This window comes from Phoca vitulina, unplaced genomic scaffold (genome assembly GCF_004348235.1).
Source record: "Phoca vitulina isolate PV1807 unplaced genomic scaffold, GSC_HSeal_1.0 scaffold12, whole genome shotgun sequence".
In the NCBI taxonomy this organism is placed as follows: domain Eukaryota; kingdom Metazoa; phylum Chordata; class Mammalia; order Carnivora; family Phocidae; genus Phoca; species Phoca vitulina.
This window is the reverse complement of record NW_022589715.1, coordinates 32,768,062-32,790,735: the sequence shown is the minus strand read 5'-3', so window position 1 is coordinate 32,790,735 and position 22,674 is coordinate 32,768,062. Positions and strand designations below refer to the sequence as shown.

At 47.4% G+C, this 22,674-nt stretch overlaps 1 protein-coding gene across 3 annotated transcripts in view; it reads left to right on the top strand.

Annotated features, from left to right (window-relative positions):
- Positions 1-15,244, top strand: part of LOC116636255 — a 103,474-nt gene extending 88,230 nt beyond the window's left edge. The window contains exons 3-5 of one of the 3 annotated variants that reach the window (XR_004300301.1): positions 11,211-11,277; positions 11,942-12,273; positions 14,258-15,244. Coding sequence is in view for 1 of the 3 variants with exons in the window: in XM_032410887.1 (XP_032266778.1) it covers positions 14,258-14,598 (341 nt within the window). In the remaining 2 variants the exon portion in view is untranslated. Of the gene's footprint in view, positions 1-11,210; positions 11,278-11,941; positions 13,564-14,257 lie in introns of those variants that run through there. The other 2 variants (XR_004300300.1, XM_032410887.1) reach the window with 2 other exon arrangements.
- Positions 15,245-22,674: the final 7,430 nt, after the last annotated feature.

Below are 22,674 nucleotides of genomic sequence, written 5' to 3'. Positions count from 1 at the left end.
GAGCTGGGGGCATGGTTCTTGGCCTTCTTAGAAGCTCAAACCTGACAACACTATTCAACTGCAGAGATAAAATCTTGAGGTTGGGTCCTCAGGGGAAGCCCATTGTTCTGGTAATGGATCTCTATTTAAGTGTTCTTATCCCTGAAGGGAGTTGTGTCTCAGAGATGAGCAACCTGGGACAGCCAAGCACTAGGACCATCATCCAAATGAATGATCCAGGTAAGATGGAGAACTCTGTCATGTCTACACTGACGTTTCTAAGGGCCTGAAGTTAGGAGAGAATATGGAAGCTTTTCTCAACTTTGGCTAAACATGGGAATTACCTGAGGAGTTTTAAAAATACTGAGGCCTGGGTGCCCTGCCCAGAGATCCTGACTTAATTTGGGGGCTTGGCATTTGGATGTTTACACGCTTCCCAGGAGATTCTAAGGTGCTGAGAGCCACCAAGTAACACCTCCTTGGCCACCTGGTGGCTCTATGGGGGGCTGACCTTCGACTGCACGGCTTCTGGTACACACTCTGCCTTTGACATCTGTTGTGTTGGCCCTAGGAGAAGGGACTAAAGAGAAGGCTGCTCATGCTGTATTTCTGGCAAGGCTGGATTTAGACATTTTGGAGGTGAAGAGTGAACTTTCCACTGCTTTCCTTCTTCTGTCTCCAGCTGAACCAGAATGAAATCCTGTGCTGGGATTCCCTAGACACCCCTGAGAGCTACTCAGTGAGCTGTGAGTTCCTGAGGCTGGGCATCACCCCCAGGTAGTAGGGGCACACAGCAGCAGGCTCTGTGGCCATGGTTCTGAGCCCACCTAGGGGACACTCGAAACCTGGGCTTGCCCTTCTGCTTCTGGTCTGAGATGAAGTGAGGCTAGCATGTCGTGATTAGGAAAGTTAGTGATTAGAAAGATGATGTAGTGTCTAAACCCCAAGAGCAGCTGCACAGGTTGGGGGGCGGGTATCATGAGCCAGTGTAGTCATGGAGAGCTCCACAGAGGAGGTGAGGCTTGAGTTTGGCAGAGTTTAGCTAGGAGGGTAAGGGGTCCCTTCTGCAAAGGTTAGCAAAGATGTTGAGAGGAGGGATGGCACGTGATGAGCAAAGATCAGCTATCACCATCCACGTGGTATAAGGAGCTGCAGGAATGTTGGCTTTCTTCAAGTGAGTCTCCCCCTGGGCTTCTCTGGGTGGAAATGAACCAAGGTGATTATATAGTTTGACCTACACTGATGGTTCTCAAAGTGAGGTACCCAGACCAGAATCATTATCACCTGGAAACTTGTTAGACATGCAAACACTCAGGCCCCACCCCAGACCTACTAAATCAACGCTTAGAGGTAGGGCCCAGTAATCTTTTCCAAGGCCTCCATGTGGTGCTTCTGATGCTCACTTGAGTTTGAAAGCCACTGTCCTATTTTGCATCCGTGTCTGCCCAGGGGACTCTGGTTATTATCCTCAGAAATAAGGGACATGTTTGGTCTGAGATTTGTATGACCTATGTTGTAACCTCTCCCTGTAGGTCCCTCCACCGGGCTTATGATTACTGTCCTTATGTCCTATCCAAGGGACACAGTGTCAGATTGTCGACAGACCCTTATTCACGTACTCAGCCTGCATTTAGTGAGCAGCTACCATTTGCTGGGCACTATTTTATTCTAAGCCCCGGGGATGCAGCAATGAACAAAATCAGAGTCTGTTCTTCCATGCAGCTTATGTTCTAGTGGGGGTGATGATCCCTTCATTAAACATAAGAATATCTGGTAGCTCTAAGTTCCGTGAGGAAGAACCGAAGAAAGTGATGGGGAGGGGATTATTTTTGACTGTGGTTAGAGAAGATTCCTCAGGTGATATTTGAGCAGACACCTGGCTGAAATGAGGGAGAAGCCGCATGAAGAACTTGAAGAAGAGTGCCCCAGGAAGTTGGAGCAGAAATGCTGCGTCCCTGAGGTGGGAATGAGCTTCACATGTTCTAAGAACAGAAAGGAAGGGGGCGCCTGGCTGGCTCAGTCGTTAAGCGTCTGCCTTCAGCTCAGGTCATGATCCCAGGGTCCTGGGATCGAGCCCTGCATCAGGCTCCCTTCTCCACGGGAAGCCTGCTTCTCCCTCTCCCACTCCCCCTGCTTGTGTTCCCTCTCTCGCTGTGTCTCTCTCTGTCAAATCAACACACAGCCTCCCCTCCGGCAACCACCCGTATGTTCTCTGTACATATTTATATTATCATTAGAAACTTAACCAGGTAGGGGGACCTGGGTGGCTCAGTCGTTAAGCGTCTGCCTTCGGCTCAGGTCATGATCCCAGGGTCCTGGGATCGAGCCCTGCATCAGGCTCCCTTCTCCACGGGAAGCCTGCTTCTCCCTCTCCCACTCCCCCTGCTTGTGTTCCCTCTCTCGCTGTGTCTCTCTCTGTCAAATAAAAAATATCTTTAAAAAAAAAAAAAAAAAAAAACAGAAAGGAAGTCATGCAGCTGCAGAGGAATGAGCAAGTTGGAGAGACGCAGGTCCAAGAGACCAGAGACAATTGCCAGATCATGAAAGGGCTTATAGATCCTGTTCAGGTGTCAGGATTTTGAATGAGGACAGGCTTCTGGAGAGTTTTGAAGTTGGAAACGATGTGGTATCTCTGAACAGAAATTACTCCACAGAATGGACCATTCCATAAGAGTGGCAGCAGGGAGATGAGTTAGGAGGTGGATCCCTCCCCTGGCTCCCTGAGTCCAGCCATGCCCCAGAGTTTAGCCAGTCATGGAAAGAGCAGAGTTGCTGCTGGCCTCTCTGCTGAACGCCCTGGGCTGCAATCCAAACTTTCTGTAGAGCTCGCTGGCTTGTCAGGCTCTCTTTCCACATCTGATTGGAGCAGAGCTAGCTTCTAGAAGTTTAGTGAGTACTTCCTGACCTGAGCCCAGGGACCATTTCTAGTGTGGCAATGCCTGGTCCTCATACATAAGGTGAAGTGGGAACTTATTTTCAAACTTCTCCTATGGCACAGAGAGCACAGAGGTAACAAACCTGCTTGAGGGAAGAAGATTGGATGGCACCTTGCATGCTTTTGCTTCTGAGTTATTTCCAGGTGCTGGCTTTCATACTCTCTGGTTCTTCCCCTGGAAGTGAAGCTCCCTCAGGGCCAAAGGCATTTGCTACTATAGCTGCTTAGTTAGTCTCCGAGCAGCAGACCAGCTGGACAGTGGCCTCCCCTGGGGAGATGCTTGAAGAACATGCCGAAATGGCCATCCAGCCCTCCAAAGGGCTCACTTTACCGGAAGCTGAGCCCTGGCAATCCACACATCTCCTGAGGCAGGTGATTAAGCAAGTCACCACAGCCAGCCCAGGTTCAAGGGGAGAAGGGTTAGACTCCACCTTTCAATGGTGGAGTGGCAAAATTTTTATGGCCATCTTTAGTTACCACACTGTGTATCCTAGATCTGTGGATGCATGTTTTTCATCTGCTTAAGAAAACTTGTAACCATTTGCTCAGATATTTCTTTTCCTCCATTGTCTACCTGTTTCTTCTGGAGCTCCAATTAGATATCTAAGACTCTCTCTCTCTCTCTCTTGTTTTTAAACTAATCTCTACAACCTACGTGGGGCTCAAACTCATGACCCTGAGAGCAAGAGTTGCATGCTCTTCTGACTGAGCTGGCCAGATGCCCCTAAATATCTAAGACTCTTAACTTCTCTCATATTTTCATGTCTTTGTCTCTGTGCTGTATCACAGGTGCTTTATTTGGTTCAGGAGTAGTTTTTTTTTCTGACATTTTATTATTTTTCAAACATACAACCAAATTAAAAGACCTTTGCTGTAAATAGCTATATACCCACTACCTGCCTTCTACTATTGACATTTTACCATACTTTATCATATCCGTCCATCCATCCATCTATCCATCGATTCATCTTATTGTTTGGATGAATTTCAAGTACATTGCAGACATCAGTAGTCATGGAATTTTATTTCAATTATTCATTTCTATAAGTTCACTTATTTTTGATCTGCCCATTTATTACCAATATGTCTTTTTTTAAGATTTATTTTTTTATTTTAGAGAGAGAGCAAGAGTAGGGGGAGGGGCAGAGACAGAGAACCTCAAGCAGACTCCCTGCTGAGCACAGAGCCTGACCCAGGACTCCATCTCACAACCCTGAGATCATGACCTGAGCCAAAATTAAGAGTCAGCCACTTACCCAACTGAGCCACCCAGGCGCCCCTCCCAATATATCTTTCTGCTTTTTTCTTTCTTTCTTTCTCTCTCTCTCTTTCTGTCTTTCTTTCTTTTGGGGGTGTGAGGGGCAGGGGGAGAGGGAGAGAGTGTTAAGCAGGCTCCATGCCCAGCGCAGAGCCTGATACAGGGCTCCATCTCACAAGCCTGAGATCATGACCCAAGCCAAAATCAAGAGTCAGATGTTTAACCAACTGAGCCACTCGGGCACCCCATGATTATGTTCTTTATTTCTTTAAACATTGTCCCATATACCTATCTTTATCTGATAATTCCAAGAAGTCTTTGAGTATAAATTGTTTTTTTTTTTTGTCTCTTGCTAGAAGTGCTTGATCTTAAACTATGCTTCACTAATGATAGCTATTAGCCACATGTGGCTATTTATATTAAAATTAAAGTTAAATTAAAAAAATTCAGTTCCTCCATCACATAAGCCATATTTCATGTTCTCAATGGCCACATGTATCTAGTAGCTACTGCATAGGTGAGACAGGTTATGGAATACTTCCAACACTCATGTAAATGAATGGGCCTGGCTCTATTCAAGTACAGCTTTATTTACAAAAGCAGGTAGCAGCTGGACCTGTCCTACGGGCTATAGTTTGTGGACCCCTGCTCTAGGCCTAAACTGGAATGCTTGCTTTCAACAAGGATGCGCTTTTGTTTGTAGGCTGATAGGCTCCAAGCTGGAAGCACACCAGCTCCCCCAGGGCTCTCTTCATGGCAGGAGTCCCAGACTCATGTCTCCATCTTGCTGCTGTCCCAGGCCTTCGTGTCCATAACCATCCTCAGGTCAGCATGTCTGGCCTCTCTGCTGAACGCCCTGGAGCTGCAATCCAAACTTTCTGCAGAGCTCTGCAGAGTTCTGTTTGAATTCCCTCCTGGTTTTCTTTGGAGAGTCAGGCAGGGAAGGGGTACATAGGGCCCTCCTCCTCGCAAATGAGGAATTTGGTGTAGGCACTACTCATGATCCGGTTCTGTAGAGGGAGAGTCCTTTAGAGGTCCCAGTCACCCAGAGTGCCAGAAGCAGGTACTCTGTCACAGTATTTTCTTGCCATGTCTGCTTAAACTTGACAGTTCTAACTTTTGCAGAATTGAATAAAACTCCCAGTCTCTTGAGGGAGCTCCGGCTGTAGCCAGCTTTCTTCAGGTGCTCCGCCTCAGCGCTGCCTGGCTGTCTGGGGGTTCATCCTGGAATGCTTACACCTGGTTTGCTGCAGGGTAGGGAGGGGCTATCACAGAACCTAGATGTTGGGCCCTTGACTATTTGCTCACAGCTGCTCGGTGCCAGGGTTCGTGGCACTGGTCTCCGAGAACTGAGGCCACGGTGAGAGGCTCCAGGGCAGGGGAACGTGACAGGGGCAGCGGAAAGGAAGAGGCCAATGGTAGATGAATAAGGGGAGTCTTTGTTTTTTAGAAGATTTTATTTATTTATTTATTTGAGAGAGCACTAGAGAGTAAGAGCAAGCAGGAGTGGGGGGCAGAGGGTGGGGGAGAAGCAGGCTCTCTGCTGAGGAGGGAGCCAGACTCGGGACTTGAGCCCAGGACCCTGGGATCATGACCTGAGCTGAGGGCAGACGCTTAACCGACTGAGCCACCCAGGCACCCAAGGGGAGTCTTTGTTGACTCACATGCAACCCAGCAGGTGAGAAGCTGCATCAGGCTGGTAGAAGACCCCTTAAGGGCCTCTTAGAGACCTTGCCGGGTATTCCAGGTGTCAGCATTGCCTTACTCGCTGATAAAGCACCGATTGGATAGTCTGCTTCCCTGATCACCTTCCTGCGTCTGGGGCCGGGTGGGAAGCGAGCGTGCATTCCCTGCGATCTCCACCTCCCTCCCCGGGAGCAGAGGCTGGGGGCACTGCAGGACCACAGGGCATCCAGCAGGCAGCTGAGTGTGCTGTGGGGCAGTAGCCCCTGGGAGGCGGCCAGCTTCTAGAACCAGGTGCTCACGGGAGGGTGTTAGAGACAAACCGCCGACGGCCAGATGCAACATGACAAATGCCGTGTCTGACTACTGTCGGGGTGCAAGGACTCACAGGGCACTGTGGTCAACCAGAGATGGGAAGAGTCATGGGGAAGTAGGTGGGAAGTTTCCAGAGGTGGTGACACGGGAGCTGTGAGCCTTCTGAGAAGTCAGTAGCTTTGTCCCTTAAGCACAGCCTAAGGTGGGTCTTCTGTCTTGGAGTGAATAGGGTTGCATTTATAGTGCTCTTCTCTCTGACTTGTTAGCTGGGTCTTCTACCACCTGGTTCCTTCCTACTCCCTTTCCCCTCATTCCTTCCTCCCCAGAGGCGGCACAACACATCAGAGTAGTGTATGTTTCAGTCCGAGCCGAAGGTGCTGTGTGGTTCTGAGGGACCCATTTGGGGAGGTTTGGTTGCCACAGAAGCTGTCCAGCCACTTGCCAAACATCCGGTGCAGCTGGACCACCTGGCCCGGGCCCGACAGATATACTGTCGTTTACATCCCTGGATTGTGGCTGTGAGGACTGCCGAGAGCCAGGACAAGGTCATGGTCCAGGGAGTCTCCTCGACTGAGGAAATGAAGGCCTCTCATGTGTGCAGACACTTGGGGAGTCTGATGTTTGGCACACGGGACCGGCTGTCCGTGTGATGCTACTCTCCAGGAGACTGGCCTCCAGGCCCCCCAGCAGTGCATCTGAGGCCGGTACTCTGTCTTTGCTGAGCCCAGGAGAGAATCCCCTGCAAGGAGAGAATCCCCTGGTAGAGAGCAGCCTCCTTCTGGCCTGGCCCCAAAGTGGCGGCTAGAAACCATCTCAGACCCGAGTGTCACCCACATGGGTCTGGGAAGCAGAAGGGCAGAGGTTCAGGGGACTGCTGGGATGAGGGATGAGGAAGCCATAGGGCCTAAAGGGCATCTGTCCCCCCTTTCCCTTATACCTGATGGGGAAGAAGAGTTTTTGTTCATAGATGAAACCTTCATAGCCCCAAGGCTACAGCTAAGCAAGGCATGGAATGGAGGAAGGGGTCTAACAAACGCCCTACTCACTACTGCTTTCTGGAAGCCCAAATTGCAGAGTAAACCTGTATTGGATGGTTTGGTGAACTGTCCACTGCCAGCCCCTTCCGAACGGCCCTCCAAGTCCTCGCAGTTCTTTCCAAGCAAGGAGAAGACAGCGTCGGGGTCTGCAGCTGCCCTTGGAAAGAAAGCTAGAGAAATGGCTCAGATGTTGTACAGGGTGACCATGGGAGACAGCCTGGACTCCTCACCTGACCCCTGGCAGAGCAGATCTCTCCAAGAGGATCCCCTGGATTGGGGAAGTGCTGAGGAAGTCAGGATTGAGCCTCTGACCCGTCCGGGACCCTCCACCAGCTGGCCACCGCCAGGCCACACCTTCAGGTTGGAAAGGGGAGAGTACCAAATACCAGGTTGTCCCCCAACCCCATGGCCTGCTCTGTGGGGCCGCAGGTAATCCCTCAGCAGTCCTGATCCCAAGAAAGGCGAGGACACAAGGCACAAACCCCCAGTGTTTCCTTCCCCTGCTGAGTGGTGAAGAATTCTACCACTGATGGCCTTTTCATCTCAACCCTGGTTATGGACAGCAGCACGTGGAAAGGATTGGCAACAGGGGGCTGCCATCCTGTTGTGCAGGATCGTGGAAGGGTTACTCAAGTACTGAAACCTCAAGTTGGGTTGTGGAAGTTTTGGAATTTCCAGGCTTAACCTGAATAGCAGCATGGCCCTGGGCCATTGTCTGAGAACCCATTCCCCAGTCTAGCGTAAACACAAACATAAATGCAAGAGACAAGAGTGTGGTTCAGGTGGGGGGGGGCGGGGGGGGGGGAAGTCCCAAAGAGGCTTGTGAGACTAAAGCCTTATTGGTGTACTTTGTTGATAGGGGTTTCTTCTCTCCTCTCTCTGGCAGATGTCTTAGTTAAAGTGACGGTTAAGTCAGAGCACCTCAAAGAGAATTTGAGTGGGGGCTCTTTCAAAGTGTTAAAATCTGTGGTGAGAGAAACTAAGCAGGAGGTAAGTTGAGGACTGGACTAAGTACCTATGTACCCACAGACCCTTCTTGTTCTAGTGATGAGGTCAGCAGTCCCTGGTGGGGGTTCCCACCCCTGTACATTTGCATTTTCTCTTTCTTCCTCTCCCTACTCCACCCTCCTTTCCCCTCTCTACCTCCCTCCCTCTCCCTCCTCCCTTGTCTCCCTCTCCCTCCTCCCTTGTCTCCCTCTCCTGGCTTTTGGCCCTTACCCAGGTGGAAACTGTCCTCTATACCCTGACTTGCTGGTCTGCCTTCTGGCGGGGATCAGGAAACACAGCTGAGGGCAATGGGCATGCAAGAGGGATGGCAGACTGGGGTGTAGGTGATTAGGCTCTAGTCCCAGCTGAGTCCCTAAGAAAGTTTTGGACAAAGTCCCCATTCCAAATCTGTTTTCTTAGCTTTATAAAGTCCACGAAGGTGCTAATTCTAAAAGTTTCTAACTTGCTGAGACCTAATTGACTGGGATACTACTACTATTTGCATTATTGCAGGATCTCTGAACTGGTTGTTGCGCTGTTCAAGGGAAGGACCATAGCTACTTAAATGGTACAAAGGAGCACCCATCCCACACTCCTGGTGTCCTCAGAGTTCAGATGGATACAATCTTAGGCTGTTAACAAGCATCAGTAATTGCGGTAACTCTGCTTCCCCTCAATGTTCACCCTAAGTTGACAATAGGATTCTTCCTCAAACTAATTTTCTTCCTGTAAAAAGATTTGGCATAATTTCTGTGCCTCAGTTTCCTCTTCTATAAAATAGGAATAACAGTACTTAACTTCGTAAGATTGATATGAATATTAAATGAGTTAATACAAAGAGCTTAGAACAGTTCATGGCATGTAGTATAGTCTAGCAAGTATTAATGGTTATGAGACATTGCTTAGAGGGCTATAAATTATCATGCACCTTCCGGAAAACAGGGTAACAGACATATCAAGAGCTCAAAACAAATGGGTCTCAGGCCCACATATCCCACTTCTAGAAATCCCAGAAAGAGAACTTGGACAACTCATATACCATTATATTTATCACAGGATTATTATAATAAAAGTTAGAAATATGAGTAATGAACAAGATCAAATAAATTATGGTACCCTCTACTTGACTCCTTTCTAGCCATTAAAAGACTATGACAATACAAATTTCTGAAAATATACGAACCTGTATGCATATAGCATAACTCCATGTGGAAATAGGCTATGTGTGTGGGCTACGTAGCATTGTGGGTTTTCCTTTTTCTTTCGAAAAGAAGGAGATCTGTGGCAAATGCTACAGATAGACAAAGAGTAGGAAAATAAGATAATAAGTTTCTCTCCTTTTTCAAGAAGACTTGACTTTAATGATAATTGTCAGTTAGCAGTTCTTTTCTGGAATTAGTGGCCTTTAACTTCTGTTTGTTTATTTATTTATTTATAATGTTCAGTTAGCCACCATATGGTACATCATTACTTTTTTTTTTTTTAAGATTTTATTTATTTATTTGACACAGAGAGACACAGCGAGAGAGGGAACGCAAGCAGGGGGAGTGGGAGAGGGAGAAGCAGGCTTCCCGCTGAGCAGGGAGCCCGATGCGGGGCTCCATCCCAGGACCCCGGGATCATGACCTGAGCCGAAGGCAGACGCTTAACGACTGAGCCACCCAGGCGCCCCACATCATTAGTTTTTGATGTAGCGTTCAATGATTCATTAGTTGCGTATAACACCCAGTGCTCATCCTTCATTTAACTTCTGTTCTTAAAATTTATTCAGAAAAAGACACTCCATTAGAGATAAGCAACAGGGGCGCCTGGGTGGCTTAGTCATTAATTGTCTGCCTTCGGCTCATGTCATGATCCCAGGGTCCTGGGATTGAGCCCCGCATCAGGCTCCCTGCTCAGCGGGAAGCCTGCTTCTCCCTCTCCCACTCCCCCTGCTTGTGTTCCCTCTCTTGCTGTGTCTCTGTCAAACAAATAAATAAAATCTTAAAAAAAAAAAAAAAAAAGATAAGCAACAGCTATCTACCTAGGGCTGTGGTGCGCCAGACCTTTTTTCCTTTTTTTGGGGTGGGGGTAACACTCCCTGTGTTTTGGGGCTGAAGGCAGCCTCCATAATCAGTTGGTAGGAATGTGTTGAATGTTGACCAGCTGTAATAAGAGCAAAGGTGGTCTCGTACGATCTCTGCTTTTGCTTACAGATCTTAGGAGAAAAGGACTACTATTAATCCCAAAATGATGAGGGTGGGCTGACTGGAATGGAAAAGTACATGTTCTGGAGGTTTAGTTGTTTATTCAAGATGTGTTAATATGTGGTTGTTCCATTTTTTGGGTGGGGAAGCCTAATTCATTTATATATAGTCCACATACCTGAAATAAAGTTGACACAACTTTCCCTTGCCTTGTAAATGGAGAACAATTTGGCAAATTACAACAAACTAGAGCAGCTAACATCCTAAGGAGAATGTGATTAAAAACCACCTCCTCAGGCTAAATTTTCATGTGAGAGAGAAACTTTTTTTTTTTTTTAAGATTTTATTTATTTGTTAGAGCACAAGAGAGCGTGAGCTGGGGGAGAGGCAGAGGGAGAGGAAGAAGCAGATGCAGAGGGATAGGCAGACTCCCTGCCGAGCAGAGAGCCCAACGTGGGGCTCTATCCCAGGACCCTGAGATCATGACCCAAGCTGAAGGCAGATGCTTAACCGACTGAGCCACCCAGGCATCCCAAGAGAGAAAATTTTATACAGACAAGAACTAAGACTTGTTACTTCATAGAAAAGACCACAATTTGGATAAGAAACTAAATTAATGAATTCGACCATCTATGATACAGTTTTGTAACTAAATTGTCTAATCGTACTCTCTTCAAAAACTAATATTTCTCTACCACAATATCTGGATTGTGTTTTCTTTTCTTCCCTTCCAAAACATTCCTAGAAAAGATGCTGTGAACATCATATACATTTTCTGGTTACACTTAAGATCTCAAGCAGTGAGTGTGCCTGATTCTCTGTCTTACCAGCTAAGGACCCTCATCAAGGATGCTCTAGGAACCCATAAGGTGGAGGAAAGAGGCCCCTTTCTTGAAGGTATGTGTGGATCTCTTGGCTGCTGGTGGCAGTCGGTATTTACTATGCTTGGAAGATTAGGCATGATTCAGCCAGGATTGAGTAAATAGGAAAAGTCCCCTGGTGCTAGTCCATGTCATTTCCCATGGAGATCAGGCCCCTTCTCAGTCTTCATCATGGAAAATTTATGCTTGCCTCCCAGTCCAAGGAAGTGTTGGCTATTAGTTCATCTATTTATGTCCTATTTTATTACACTCCCACTATGGATCAGGCATTGTCCTAGGTACTCGGGGTTCAATAGTGAACCTAAAAGACTAATTCCTTCCCAGTGGGCTTTACACCCTAGCCAGGAGACAAGCAAGAAAACTATAGAGTAGATTAGTTGATAAGTTGGTATGTTCTATTGGGAAATGCGGTCATTATAGTAGTTAAAAGGTGGTAAAGGAAAGCCTTGTTGAGAAGACACCTGAGAGAGAGCCATGCTGCTAGCCAGCAGGATGAGGAGGCCTCCAGATGGTGTTGAGGCCCCGAGGCAGGGCTGTGCCTGATGTGTTCAAGGAACAGCATGAGACCGGCAAGAGTGGGAAAAGGCAGAAGATGAGTCTTTGGAATAGTCTGGAGGATAGTACAGCAGAAGGGACCAGAGAGTGAGACTAACCAGAGTAGTCTATTCTTCTATTTTTAGATGTGAACGAGTGTGAAATTGGCCTGGAGTTCTGTGATAATGGAGCAGAATGTGTGAACAGATTTGGCTCTTACTAATGTCGCTGCCAAAAGGAGTATGAAGACCATACCCCACGCAGCCTGACATGCTGTGTGTGCACACTCCTCACAAAGGCATTGGATGCCCAGATGCCCTCTCGTCTGTGTGCCTATGAGCTGCGGGGATCTCCTGAGATCTGTACCATCCTCAGGTCAGGGTCGAGCTCTCAATCTGATGCCTCCAGTCACCAACACCAAAGCAAACATTCCCGGAAGGAGACAAAGTCCAGAAACTGTTCTAGAACTTCGAACACGGTATAAAACCATTTCCTATAAGAATCTTCATTGCGCTGATTTTTCTTTTGCAAACTTTAGCTTCGGAGCACTTCCATAAGGATGCCATTCCTGACTCTGATCAAAGTAGGTGTGTAGAATTTACCTTGAACATCTGGTTGTTTCCCCAAGGCTCTGTCTGTCATGCCCTTGTTTTTAGACGTTTTATTACCAAAGATGAAACTGGGCAGGGACTTGCATGGGTTTGAGTGAGCTTCTTCTGAGCAGGTTCGGCATAGAGCAGTTGATAATGAACTAGCTGATGCCCTTAGCTTTTTAAAGGAATTATTGCTGGTGATGGTAATTCATTGGTACAGTTACCTGTGAAATAATATAAACTACCTGGTGCCACCACAGTCAGATCAATAGACAAGATTTCTCTTTCTCATCTTGCTGTGTGACCTTGGTGCTCATGTCTTGAACACCCCTATGAAACAAAGGGTTCAACTAGACACCAAAGGTTTTGTCTAGCTCTTTGAATATTAGATGTTGAAATTCCAGCAAAGATGCTATTGGACTCTGAGAGCAGGTGGGAGACCTTGCAATGCTGTTTGCATAGTTCTTTGGGTTTTTATGGGTGTGTGTTTCTTAGTTTTTATATTTCAAAGGAAGATTGAGTTGGGCACAAAATACAGGCTCAGTATGTATTAACTGAATATCTTATGACTAGGAATCTACTTGTGACCGACAATATGTAATTTTTCCATGTTTTTTCACTTCCTGCACCCTCCAAGTGTCCAGATAAGACAATGTCTTAGTCCATTTGGTCTGCTCTTACAGAATACTATAGACTGGGTGGCTTATAGACAACAGAAATTGTTCTGGAGGCTGGAAGTCCAAGATCAAGGCTCCAACAAATTCGGTGTCTGGTGAGAATCTGCTTCCTGGTTCTTAAATGGCCTTCTTGCTCTGTTTTCACACAGTAGAAGGGGGCAAGGGTGTCCCTTGGGCCTCTTTTATGAGGATACTAATCCCATTCATGAGAGCTCAACCCTCATGACCTAATCACCTCCCAAAATTTCCACCTCCTAATACCATCACCTAGAGGGTTAGGATGTCAATATATGAATTTGGAGAGGACATAAACATTCAGTCCGTTACCTGCAGTGACAAGAGTTAAGTTGAAATAAGTTCTGTGAGGCAGCCATCTTGAAGTTTCAGAAATCTTGCGTCTGTGGATTTTGCTCTAAAGATCGTTTCTAGATGGTATGCAAACTAGTTATAGTTCTTTGGATCTATAGTAAGTTACATGATGATAGAATACATTTTGGAATACAACTGGCTCTTGTGCTTGGTGAATGGTCTCAAATTTAACGGTTTCTTTTTTTAAATTTTTTTAAGATTTTATTTATTTATTTGACAGAGAGAGACACAGCGAGAGAGGGAACACAAGCAGGGGGAGTGGGAGAGGGAGAAGCAGGCTTCCCGCCGAGCAGGGAGCCTGATGCGGGGCTCGATCCCAGGACCCTGGGATCATGACCTGAGCTGAAGGCAGACGCTTAACGACTGAGCCACCCAGGCGCCCCTAACGGTTTCTGTCTTTTTAAAAATAGACAAAATTAATTTCTGATATACCCAAGATGGAAGACTTTTAGTCATTAGCTCATAGGCAATTTAGAATCCACATTGCAAAAGGATGTGGGACATTTTTCGAAGTTAACTCCGTGTGTACGAATGGGGGTTCTTGAGGGAGCTATACAGCCAGAGTTGGTAACAAGTCTTTACATTATCAGGGTTGTTCATTTTGTTCCAAGTCTGGCTTTGGCTTTGATAAAATATTAGCAGTCGGTTCATTTGTTTATTCTCTCAAAAAATAAGTACCTACTAATGTGCCAGGCAATATGCTAGGGATAGGGGATAAGAGTATATAAATCTCTGAAGGTGCTTTTGAGAGTCCCTTTGGTAATGGAATATAAGCCTGTCATTTGGTTCTCTTTTTTTAAAAAAATGTTTCTTTGTATTTCAGAAGTTGAGTTATCCTTAAATTACCTGGACCTGCTGGCTGGAGTTGCTGTGTTCACTGCAGTCTTGCTCATGTTGGCTATTGGCCTCATGTGGCTCTTGACTAGAACCTACATTAAGAAGGAAAATTCTCTGGGTCATAATGTGGCACCACAGGAGTGCCTGCCTATAGCACCTGCTTTTGACCTGATGGACCTCTGCAGACACCTTCCCTTCAACCCCTCCCAGCCTAAGTCCCATGCCAAGGTTCCAGATGGTGCTCAAGGCAAGAATGTTCCTCAAAACAGGGAAGTGCAGGTGTGGGTGGAGCAATCAGAGAAGCTCTGGGGTAGCTGCTACCTCTAGAAAGGAGGGTGGGAGGAGAATTGTCCTTTGGAGTTAAAACCTCACTGTGCCATCAAATCACACACTTGTGAATTTAGGAAGAATTGCCTTGAATCTGATCCTGCCTGTCACTTCTGTTCTCTATGATCCCGCTGTGTTGGGGTTCCTGACTCTCCCTGGGGAGAAGGCATGTGTGTGGTGGTGGTGGGGGAGGGTCTTGCCTCAGGACTCAGCCTATAATCCCAGCCAAGGGCTGAGGTAGACTTCTGATGACGCAGACGCTTCAGCTGATGAGTGTGGTCCACAGGAGGCGTCCAGCGGAGCAGGAAGCTCATGGTACCAACTTACAAAGTTGAATGAGTTTATCAATGGACAGACTAGGGAACTGTTAACATGGTCTAGAAAACTCAACCTCAGCACTTTTCTCCCTTTTTAGGGAGAAACTCCCCTAAAAGTAGAGGGTAAGAATTCTTGATTCTTTTTCCTTCATACTTGGTTGTATTTTATTGGATTAGGAATTTATTGTTATGGAGACATTCTGCCTTCTGTTCTGTTTCGACCACCACATGTGCCAGGTGGTTATTGGAGCCCTATAGCTTGACCTCAAATAAAAAGAAACTCTTTTGTATATTAAAAGAAATACAACTTTGTGGATTATCTTTTTTAAATCTACCACTAGTGTTTGGCTCTTAATCTTTTAAAAAATGAGGTGGTCACCATTTGTTTTAAAGGCTCCCAGACCACGGAGCACCTAGGTGGCTCAGTCGGTTAAGCATCTGCCTTCGGCTCAGGTCATGATCCCGGGGTCCTGGGATCGGGCCCTGCATCGGGCTCCCTGCTCAGCGAGGAGTCTGCTTGTCCCTCTCCCTTTTCTCCTCCCCCTGCCTGTGCTCTCTCTCTCTCTTTCTGTCAAATAAATAAATAAAATCTAAAAAAAAAAAAAAAAGGTTTCCAGACCTAATTCCGATGCTGGAGTTCCCCATACACAACACAAAGCAATTCTTAGGCACCCTAGGGTATCAGAGAATTGGGTGAATTCTGACACTACCTATCTGGAGATGCCATCAGATTCCATAGGTTCAGTCCTACAGACTGTCCCCCACACCCCAGGATGTGACCTGTTCTTCTGACCAACTGGCTACAGATTGGAGGTTCCAGTGACCTCCTTCTTGGTTTGATTGATTTGCTAGACCTGCTCACAGAACTCAGGGAAATGTCTTATTTACATTTGCCAGTTTATTAAAGATGTGATAAAGAATACAAATCAACAGCCAGATGAAGAGTTACATAGGGCCAGGCCCTGAACAAAGGAGCTTCTGTCCTCATGGGGCTTGGGGTCTGGCTTGGTGGCATGTGGGAGCATTCTGGTTTCCCAAGTGTGGAAGCTCTCCAAAAAGGACCAAAAGCTGTCCCCTTAGATTTTTATAGAGGCTCCATCACACCATCATAATTGACGAGGTCATTGGGCTTTGGCTGATTCGACCTCTAGCCCCTTTTCCCTCCCGGGGGGTGGTGGGGAGAGTGGGGATGGGAGGTAGGATGGATAGTTCTAACTCCCTAATCACATCGTTCATCCTCCTGGCAACCAACTGACCCCTGCCCTGGGGTGGGGTCTGAAAGTTACCTCATTAATAACAAGACTCCCATTTTACCTTTATGTCCCTGAAGCATTTTCAGGAACTGTGGATGAAGACCAAATACACCTGAGAGATGTATTTTGGTCATCTGAATGACAAAAATATATTACTTATAAGTCATTATATTGTACATTCCTCAGCTCTTTTGTCTATACTTGGCATTTTGTGGGGGAGACATTGGAGAGGATGCAAGAAGTCTTAAATATGGTTCCTGCCCTCACTACACTTGCTTTGGCTTGTCAGCTGCATGGAGCTCAGGAGGAGCTGGGCAGGATGAGGTGCGGGGCCCTTCTGAGAGGAGGAAGGTCTCCACTGCTCCAGCTGGACTTACCTGGCTATGGGGGTGGGCTGCAGCAGGTCCTAGGCCTGCCTTGTAGAAAGTTGAGGCATGAGAGCCGGGGTACTGTTGCATGAATGGGGCTACGTAAGGCAGATACCGGCTTCCACGCGGGGCCCCAACCAAGGTGGGAGATGAAAGTATGCGGCTTTGTTCTCATTCTGCCCCAGAGTGTAAAGGAGGGCACCAGTACAGCCGGGGCGCGGGCTGGTGGAGCAGGACCCTGCCGACTAGGATGACCCGAAGGAGTGCTGGCCGCTGTTGCTTGGCCTTCTGTCACACTCTACGGTTTGAAATCTTTTTTTTTATGAGCCCCTTTTAAAATGCAAATACTCCTAAGAGGTGTGAACCCACATCAACCTATGTACTTGGGGCTGCACCTTCTTTTTTAGTAAGTTTTACTGAGGTATAATTTACAAACTCTAAAATTCACCTGTTATAACTGAGCTATGCAACCATCATCACAATCCAATTTTACAACACTCTCGTCGCCCCAAAAAGATCCCTTCTGCATATATTGTAGTCATTCTCCCTTTCCACCTTCAGTCCCAAGCAACCACTAACCTTTCCAGTTCTGTGGGTTTACCTCTTGAGATTTCATATAAATGGAATTGTATAATTTGTGGTCTTTTGTGTCTGCTTTCACTTAGTATGTTTTTGAGGTTCATCCATATTGTAGCAGGTCAGTAATCTACCTTTTTATTGCTGAATAATATTTCATTGTATTTACCACATTTTCATTCACTGCTGGTGAACATGTGAGTCATTTACAGGTTTTGGCTATTATGTATAATGCAGCTGTGAACATTTGCATACATGTCTTTGGACATGAATGTTCACTTACCTTTTTTTTAAAGATTTTATTTATTTATTTATTTGACAGAGAGCACAAGTAGGCGGATCAGGCAGAGGCAGAGGGAGAAGCAGGCTCCCTGCTGAGCAGGGAGCCCAATGCGGGGCTCGATCCCAGGACCCTGGGATCATGACCCGAGCCGAAGGCAGCCCCTTACCTAGCTGAGCCACCCAGGTGCCCCACCTTTTTTTTTTTTTTTTTTTCCTCTAAGAGAGGGAGAGCACACAGGAGCAGGGTGGGGTTGCAGAGAGAGGGAGAGAGAGAGAATCTTAGGCAGGTTCCATGCCCAACATGAGCCCAATACGGGGCTCGATCTCATGACCAGGAGATCATGACCTGAGCAGAAACCAAGAGTTGGATGTTGAGTGGAAGCGACTGAGCCACCTAGGCACCCCATAAATGTTCACTTATCTTGGATAGATTCCTGGGAGTGAAATTACTGGGTCATATGGTAATTTTTGTTTAACTTTTAAAAAATCTGCCCAATTATTTTCCGAAGTGGTCACACCATTTTGCCATCCCACCATCACTGTATGAGGATTCCAGTTTTCCCACATCCTTGCCAAAGCTTGTTAGTGTCTTCTATTATCGCCACCCTAGTGGGTGTGAAGTGGTATCTCCTTGTGGTTTTAACGATTCCTGCCCTTCCTAATGCTACGGATAGAGCATCTTTTCATGTGCTTTTTAGTCATTCATTTCTTTTCTGTGGTGAAATGTCTCTTTGGCCGTTGCTTCTTAAAATCCCAAGAAAGGGAGATTATAAATTTCCCCAGGGGTAGAGTAGGGGTCTTTGTTTTTTTAACTGCCTGATCTCAACTGCCTAACACAAGAGTTGAGAGTAGAAGGCCATGTGCTAGTTTCTGACAGCCGCTGTAACCAATTATTACAAACCTCATGGTTTAAAACAACACACATTTATTCTCTTACAGTTCTGGAAATCAGAAGTCTGAAATCAATTTCACCGGGTCAAAATCAAGGTATCAATAGAGCCTCCAGGGGAGCATCCATTTACTTGCCTTTTCCAATTTTTAGAGCTGCATTCTTTGGCCTCTGGCCCCTTACCCATCTTCAAAGTAAGCAGTAGCCTTTTAAATCCCCTCCCTCCCCCCTGTTCCTTTGTAATACCGTTTTCTTTCTCTTCTGTAGTAAAAATCTCTCTCTCCCTCTTGTAAGGACGCTTGTGATTACATTTAAGACTCACCTGAATAATCCAGGATTATCTCCCCATCTCAACCCCCTTAATTTAATCACACTTGCAAAATCCCTTTTGCCATTTAAAGTAACATTCACAGGTTCCAAGGATTAGGGCCTGGATATCTTTAGGGGCCGGTATTCAGCGCCCCAGTCAGTAACCACCACTGCTTCACAGGCGCATGCCCTGGAGTTGGCGGCTCCCGAGGAAAACCTGACCAGGGAAGCCTTTGGAAGCGCAGGTAGGCCCTGGAGGGATATCAGAGCTACTGCTATGACAGACCTCTTGCTTTTTTCTTCTTACTCATCTCCTTCTAGAACTTTTGAAGAGTTGACAGCATTTTAGAGCTGAGAAGGGCTGAGGCAGCCAGCACTGCTACTAGAGGGTGTGGGGGACAGAATTCGAACTCGGGGCTTCTGATGCCCAGGTCTCCCCCCACCCCACCGCCCCGTCCCCTAGCCCTCCGGGGGTGGGGGTGGGGCTGTGGCCAGCCGGACAGCTCAGCCCCCTCCCAGGTCGCCGGCACAGTCAGGGCGGCAGCCGCGCTGCGTCCTCGCGTGCGGCCAGCAGGGGGCAGCATCCCCCGCGCAAACGGTCGCCAGGCTGCCGACGCCGAGAGATGGGACTCCGCGCCCCTCGGCGTTTCTTCCAACCACCTTCGGTTCTGTTCGCGTCGCTGCGTCCCCGTCTGAACCGCACGGCCCTCTGTGTCGCTGGCCCGCCTGGCTTCTAAGCCTAGAGAAGGCAGAGAACCGTTTTGGGGCGTGGCAGCCAGTGAGTGGCCGGCGGGAGGGCTGCGAAGGAAGGGGCTTCCTCCCCACCTGGGCCCGGAGGAAGGGCGCCCCTGCCTGGAGGCTGGGGGAAGGGAGGGTGTGCGCCTGGGTGTGGTGGTGCCGCGGGGAACAAAGGCAGGAGGGTCCGAGGCGTCAGTGTGCCCCGAAAGCTCCGAGAAGGACGTCCTGATAGCTAGCTCCGGGCTGTTAGATTTCTCACCGAGCACGTCAGATTCCGGGCAAGTGTGGTTCCGAAGTCCCGAGGGTTCCAGGTGGCAGAGCTGCCATCTCTTATTGCCTGTCTCTTCTGCTGTAGCTGTCCTCTGGGCTGCGAAGTGGTAGCTCATTGTGGTTTTAATGAGATAGGTGGGGGTGTGGATGGGCTGCCGGGATACCCAGGGCTGAGCTAGCCCCGTGGGAACTTCTTAGCCCCGGGGCGCAGTAGGAGGCTGCTGTAAGCTTTTGCTGCTAGGCTCTGAGCCAAGCTTGTGATTAAGGCCTTAATCTTATTGGCTTCTCTCCCACTTATTTGTGGCCTTACCTGAGGGCTTGCTCCCCAGCAGCCTCCGGCTGATCAGGGCTTTGCCACTGCTAAGGAGCTAAGACCTTCATTTCTTGCACCAGCATTTTCCCTCTGGCTTATTTCTCTAACCTCTTCGAAGACAGATTAGAGCCCAGATCTTGTGTCAGAAAAAGACCTGGATGTTAGATCTGACTTCGGCGCTTGCTAGTGTGAGAGGCTGGGGAAGTTTCCTCACACCTTTCTGTCTCTGTTCTCCTCTGTTAAATGGGGATGCTAACAGAACTTACTGCATAGGGCTATTGTGAGGAATCAGTTAGTACTTGTAAGATGCTAAGGTTAGAACCCAAGGCTTTTAAAGCCCCATCTCTTGGTCTGGGCATCCCAGGAGGGCATCCAGGCCGGCTGATAGGTGAAGTTAATTATGTGTATGGAGGCCTGGTGAGCACACATTGTAGGATAGGAAATATAGCCTGGCCAAGCTGGTGGAGCAATATGCAGCAGGGTAGGCCCGCATGGGATAAGACCATCATGCTTTGGTGCAGCTCAGAGATCCTCCATCTCCAGTAGTTCACCCTGCTCATGAGGGGGCAACCTCAGTTATTACAGGAACCAGAGCACCTGGGTTCAGTCCCAGCCCAAGATGGACCAGCTGTGTGGCCTTGGGCAAGTGACTTCACCTCTGTGGGGATTGGTTTCCTCATCTGCAAAATGGGTATAACCTAACCTCCTGTCTTGACACGTCATAAAGATCAAGAGGTAATGTGTGTGCTGCTGCTAAGCCAGCCATGTGGCCCTCAGCAGCCTGGCACAGATGATGAACACTTGGATAGTGAGACTAAGGCCAGAAGATGTTTAGAGTAGAGAACCCAGGATAAGTTGGGCCTTTTGGAGAGGTTTTTCCAACTGCTGGTCAACATGCTCATGTCTGCAGCAAACTTGGGTCCAGGATGGTGCTGTTAGGGCTCCTGGAATATTTGTGAGCATGATCGCTGACCCAAAGAGTCCCTTTCAAGAGGCATCTTCAGACACTGCCAACATGGAATCCTGCAGAGAGTTTGAGGAGAAACTAAGTTCTGGTTTTGAAGTAAACAACCTTAGTTTTTAAGGAAAATGCACAACCTGTTATGAATAAAGCTGCTATGAACATTCAGGTACAACTTTATACAACTTCACTTCTCTCAGATGAATATCTAGGGATGTAACTTTGAAGCCCTGTAGAATTTCTGATTGAAAATTGTGAGCTAGTTGAAGCTTTGTTTCCCTCATGAGAGAGGTCTCAATCAGATGTGACAGTAGGGAGGATGCCCCAGGTATGGTTGGGAGTCAGTGGGTGGTTTTTGTGAATAATGACCTATCTGTGTGTTGGGGGATGGGAGCTAGGGCACACTGGCTCTTTAGGACATCTACAGCTGTGGAGAGGCAGGGCCTCGGCATGACCCCGCAGCAGCCCCTTATTGTATATCACTGAAATCTGTATCACTTTGGGCTTCAGGGGCTTTGGGAACTTCCTTGTTGTTCCCATTGGTTGAAGGTAAGTTACTCAGAATTTAGAAGCCTTCTCCTGCCGATTGCCCTTGGGTCATAGACACGTGGCATTCAGGAGGTGCCCATGTTTCTGCTTCCTGACTAGTTCTCTTGACCAAGTCACTATGTGGAATAAAAACATTCTCATTGAGTTCATTTTCCAGCCCTGTCACAATGAGGGACTTCTGTAAGCAGTCAACCAGGGCTAACACTTCATTTCCACAAACAATGCCAGAACTGCTTTACACCCTAACAAACCTACAAAACAAACTGTACTGCTTAATTGAATTTTCATGTGGTCTGCATAAACTCCTAACCAGAGGGGAAAAGAGAATGTTCACAGTCAGCTCCAATGTCACTGTAACATTATTTTAAAAATGTCGTCTTGCCATAAACATTTTTGAGTACTAGATTTTTTTATTTTTATTTATTATTTTTTTTGATCAGCCTTTTCCATATGGGCTGCAGCTGCCCCTCTCCAGTCTCACTGACTCTAGGCACTACCACTAGCTTGCAGAACTCTGTGTCCTGAAGCCTCCCTCGCTGCTGGGGGCCACGTCACACCCAGATGTGACTAGGTTTTGCCTTCCACCAGCACTGCTACATCAAGGTTCTTAATTGTCTCTGTCTTTTGTGGGAGAAATGAGTCCTTAGAGTCAAAGGACACTCCCTTATTCTTAGGTCATTCTTCTAACATAATTATAAGCTGTGTGTGCAATTGTGTGACTTTGTGTGTCTTTCTCTATTTTATTATTTTTTTAAAAGATTTAGCTTAGAGATAGAGAGCTCAAACAAGTGGGGGAAGGGACAGAGGGAGAAAATCTCCCTGCTGAGTGCAGGGCCCTATCTCACCACCCATGAGATCATGACCTGAGCTGAAACCAAGAGTCAGACACTTAATCGACTGAGCCACCCAGGCATCCCTGCCTCATTCAATTCTATTTTCAATTTGCTAAACACCTGCTAAAGCTCTCTGGGGGAAAAAATGGGACAGTCCCGACTTCCAGCTGGTGTTGGAGATGGGCACTAAAATGACTAGCCAAGTTGTAGAAGAGGAAGCAGGTAATTATGGCTGGGGGTGTGCAGACAGCTTTATCGAGGAAGAAGCCCTTGAAAGATGGAGCTTTGAGGGCAGACTGAGATTCAAAGCTATCCATTGGTGAGTATGTGATTTCCCACAAAGGAACTGGGTCCTGGGGTCTCTGGCTAGCCCCTCGGACTCCTGTAGACCTATAGGTCTCCTCAATTTGTTGATTTC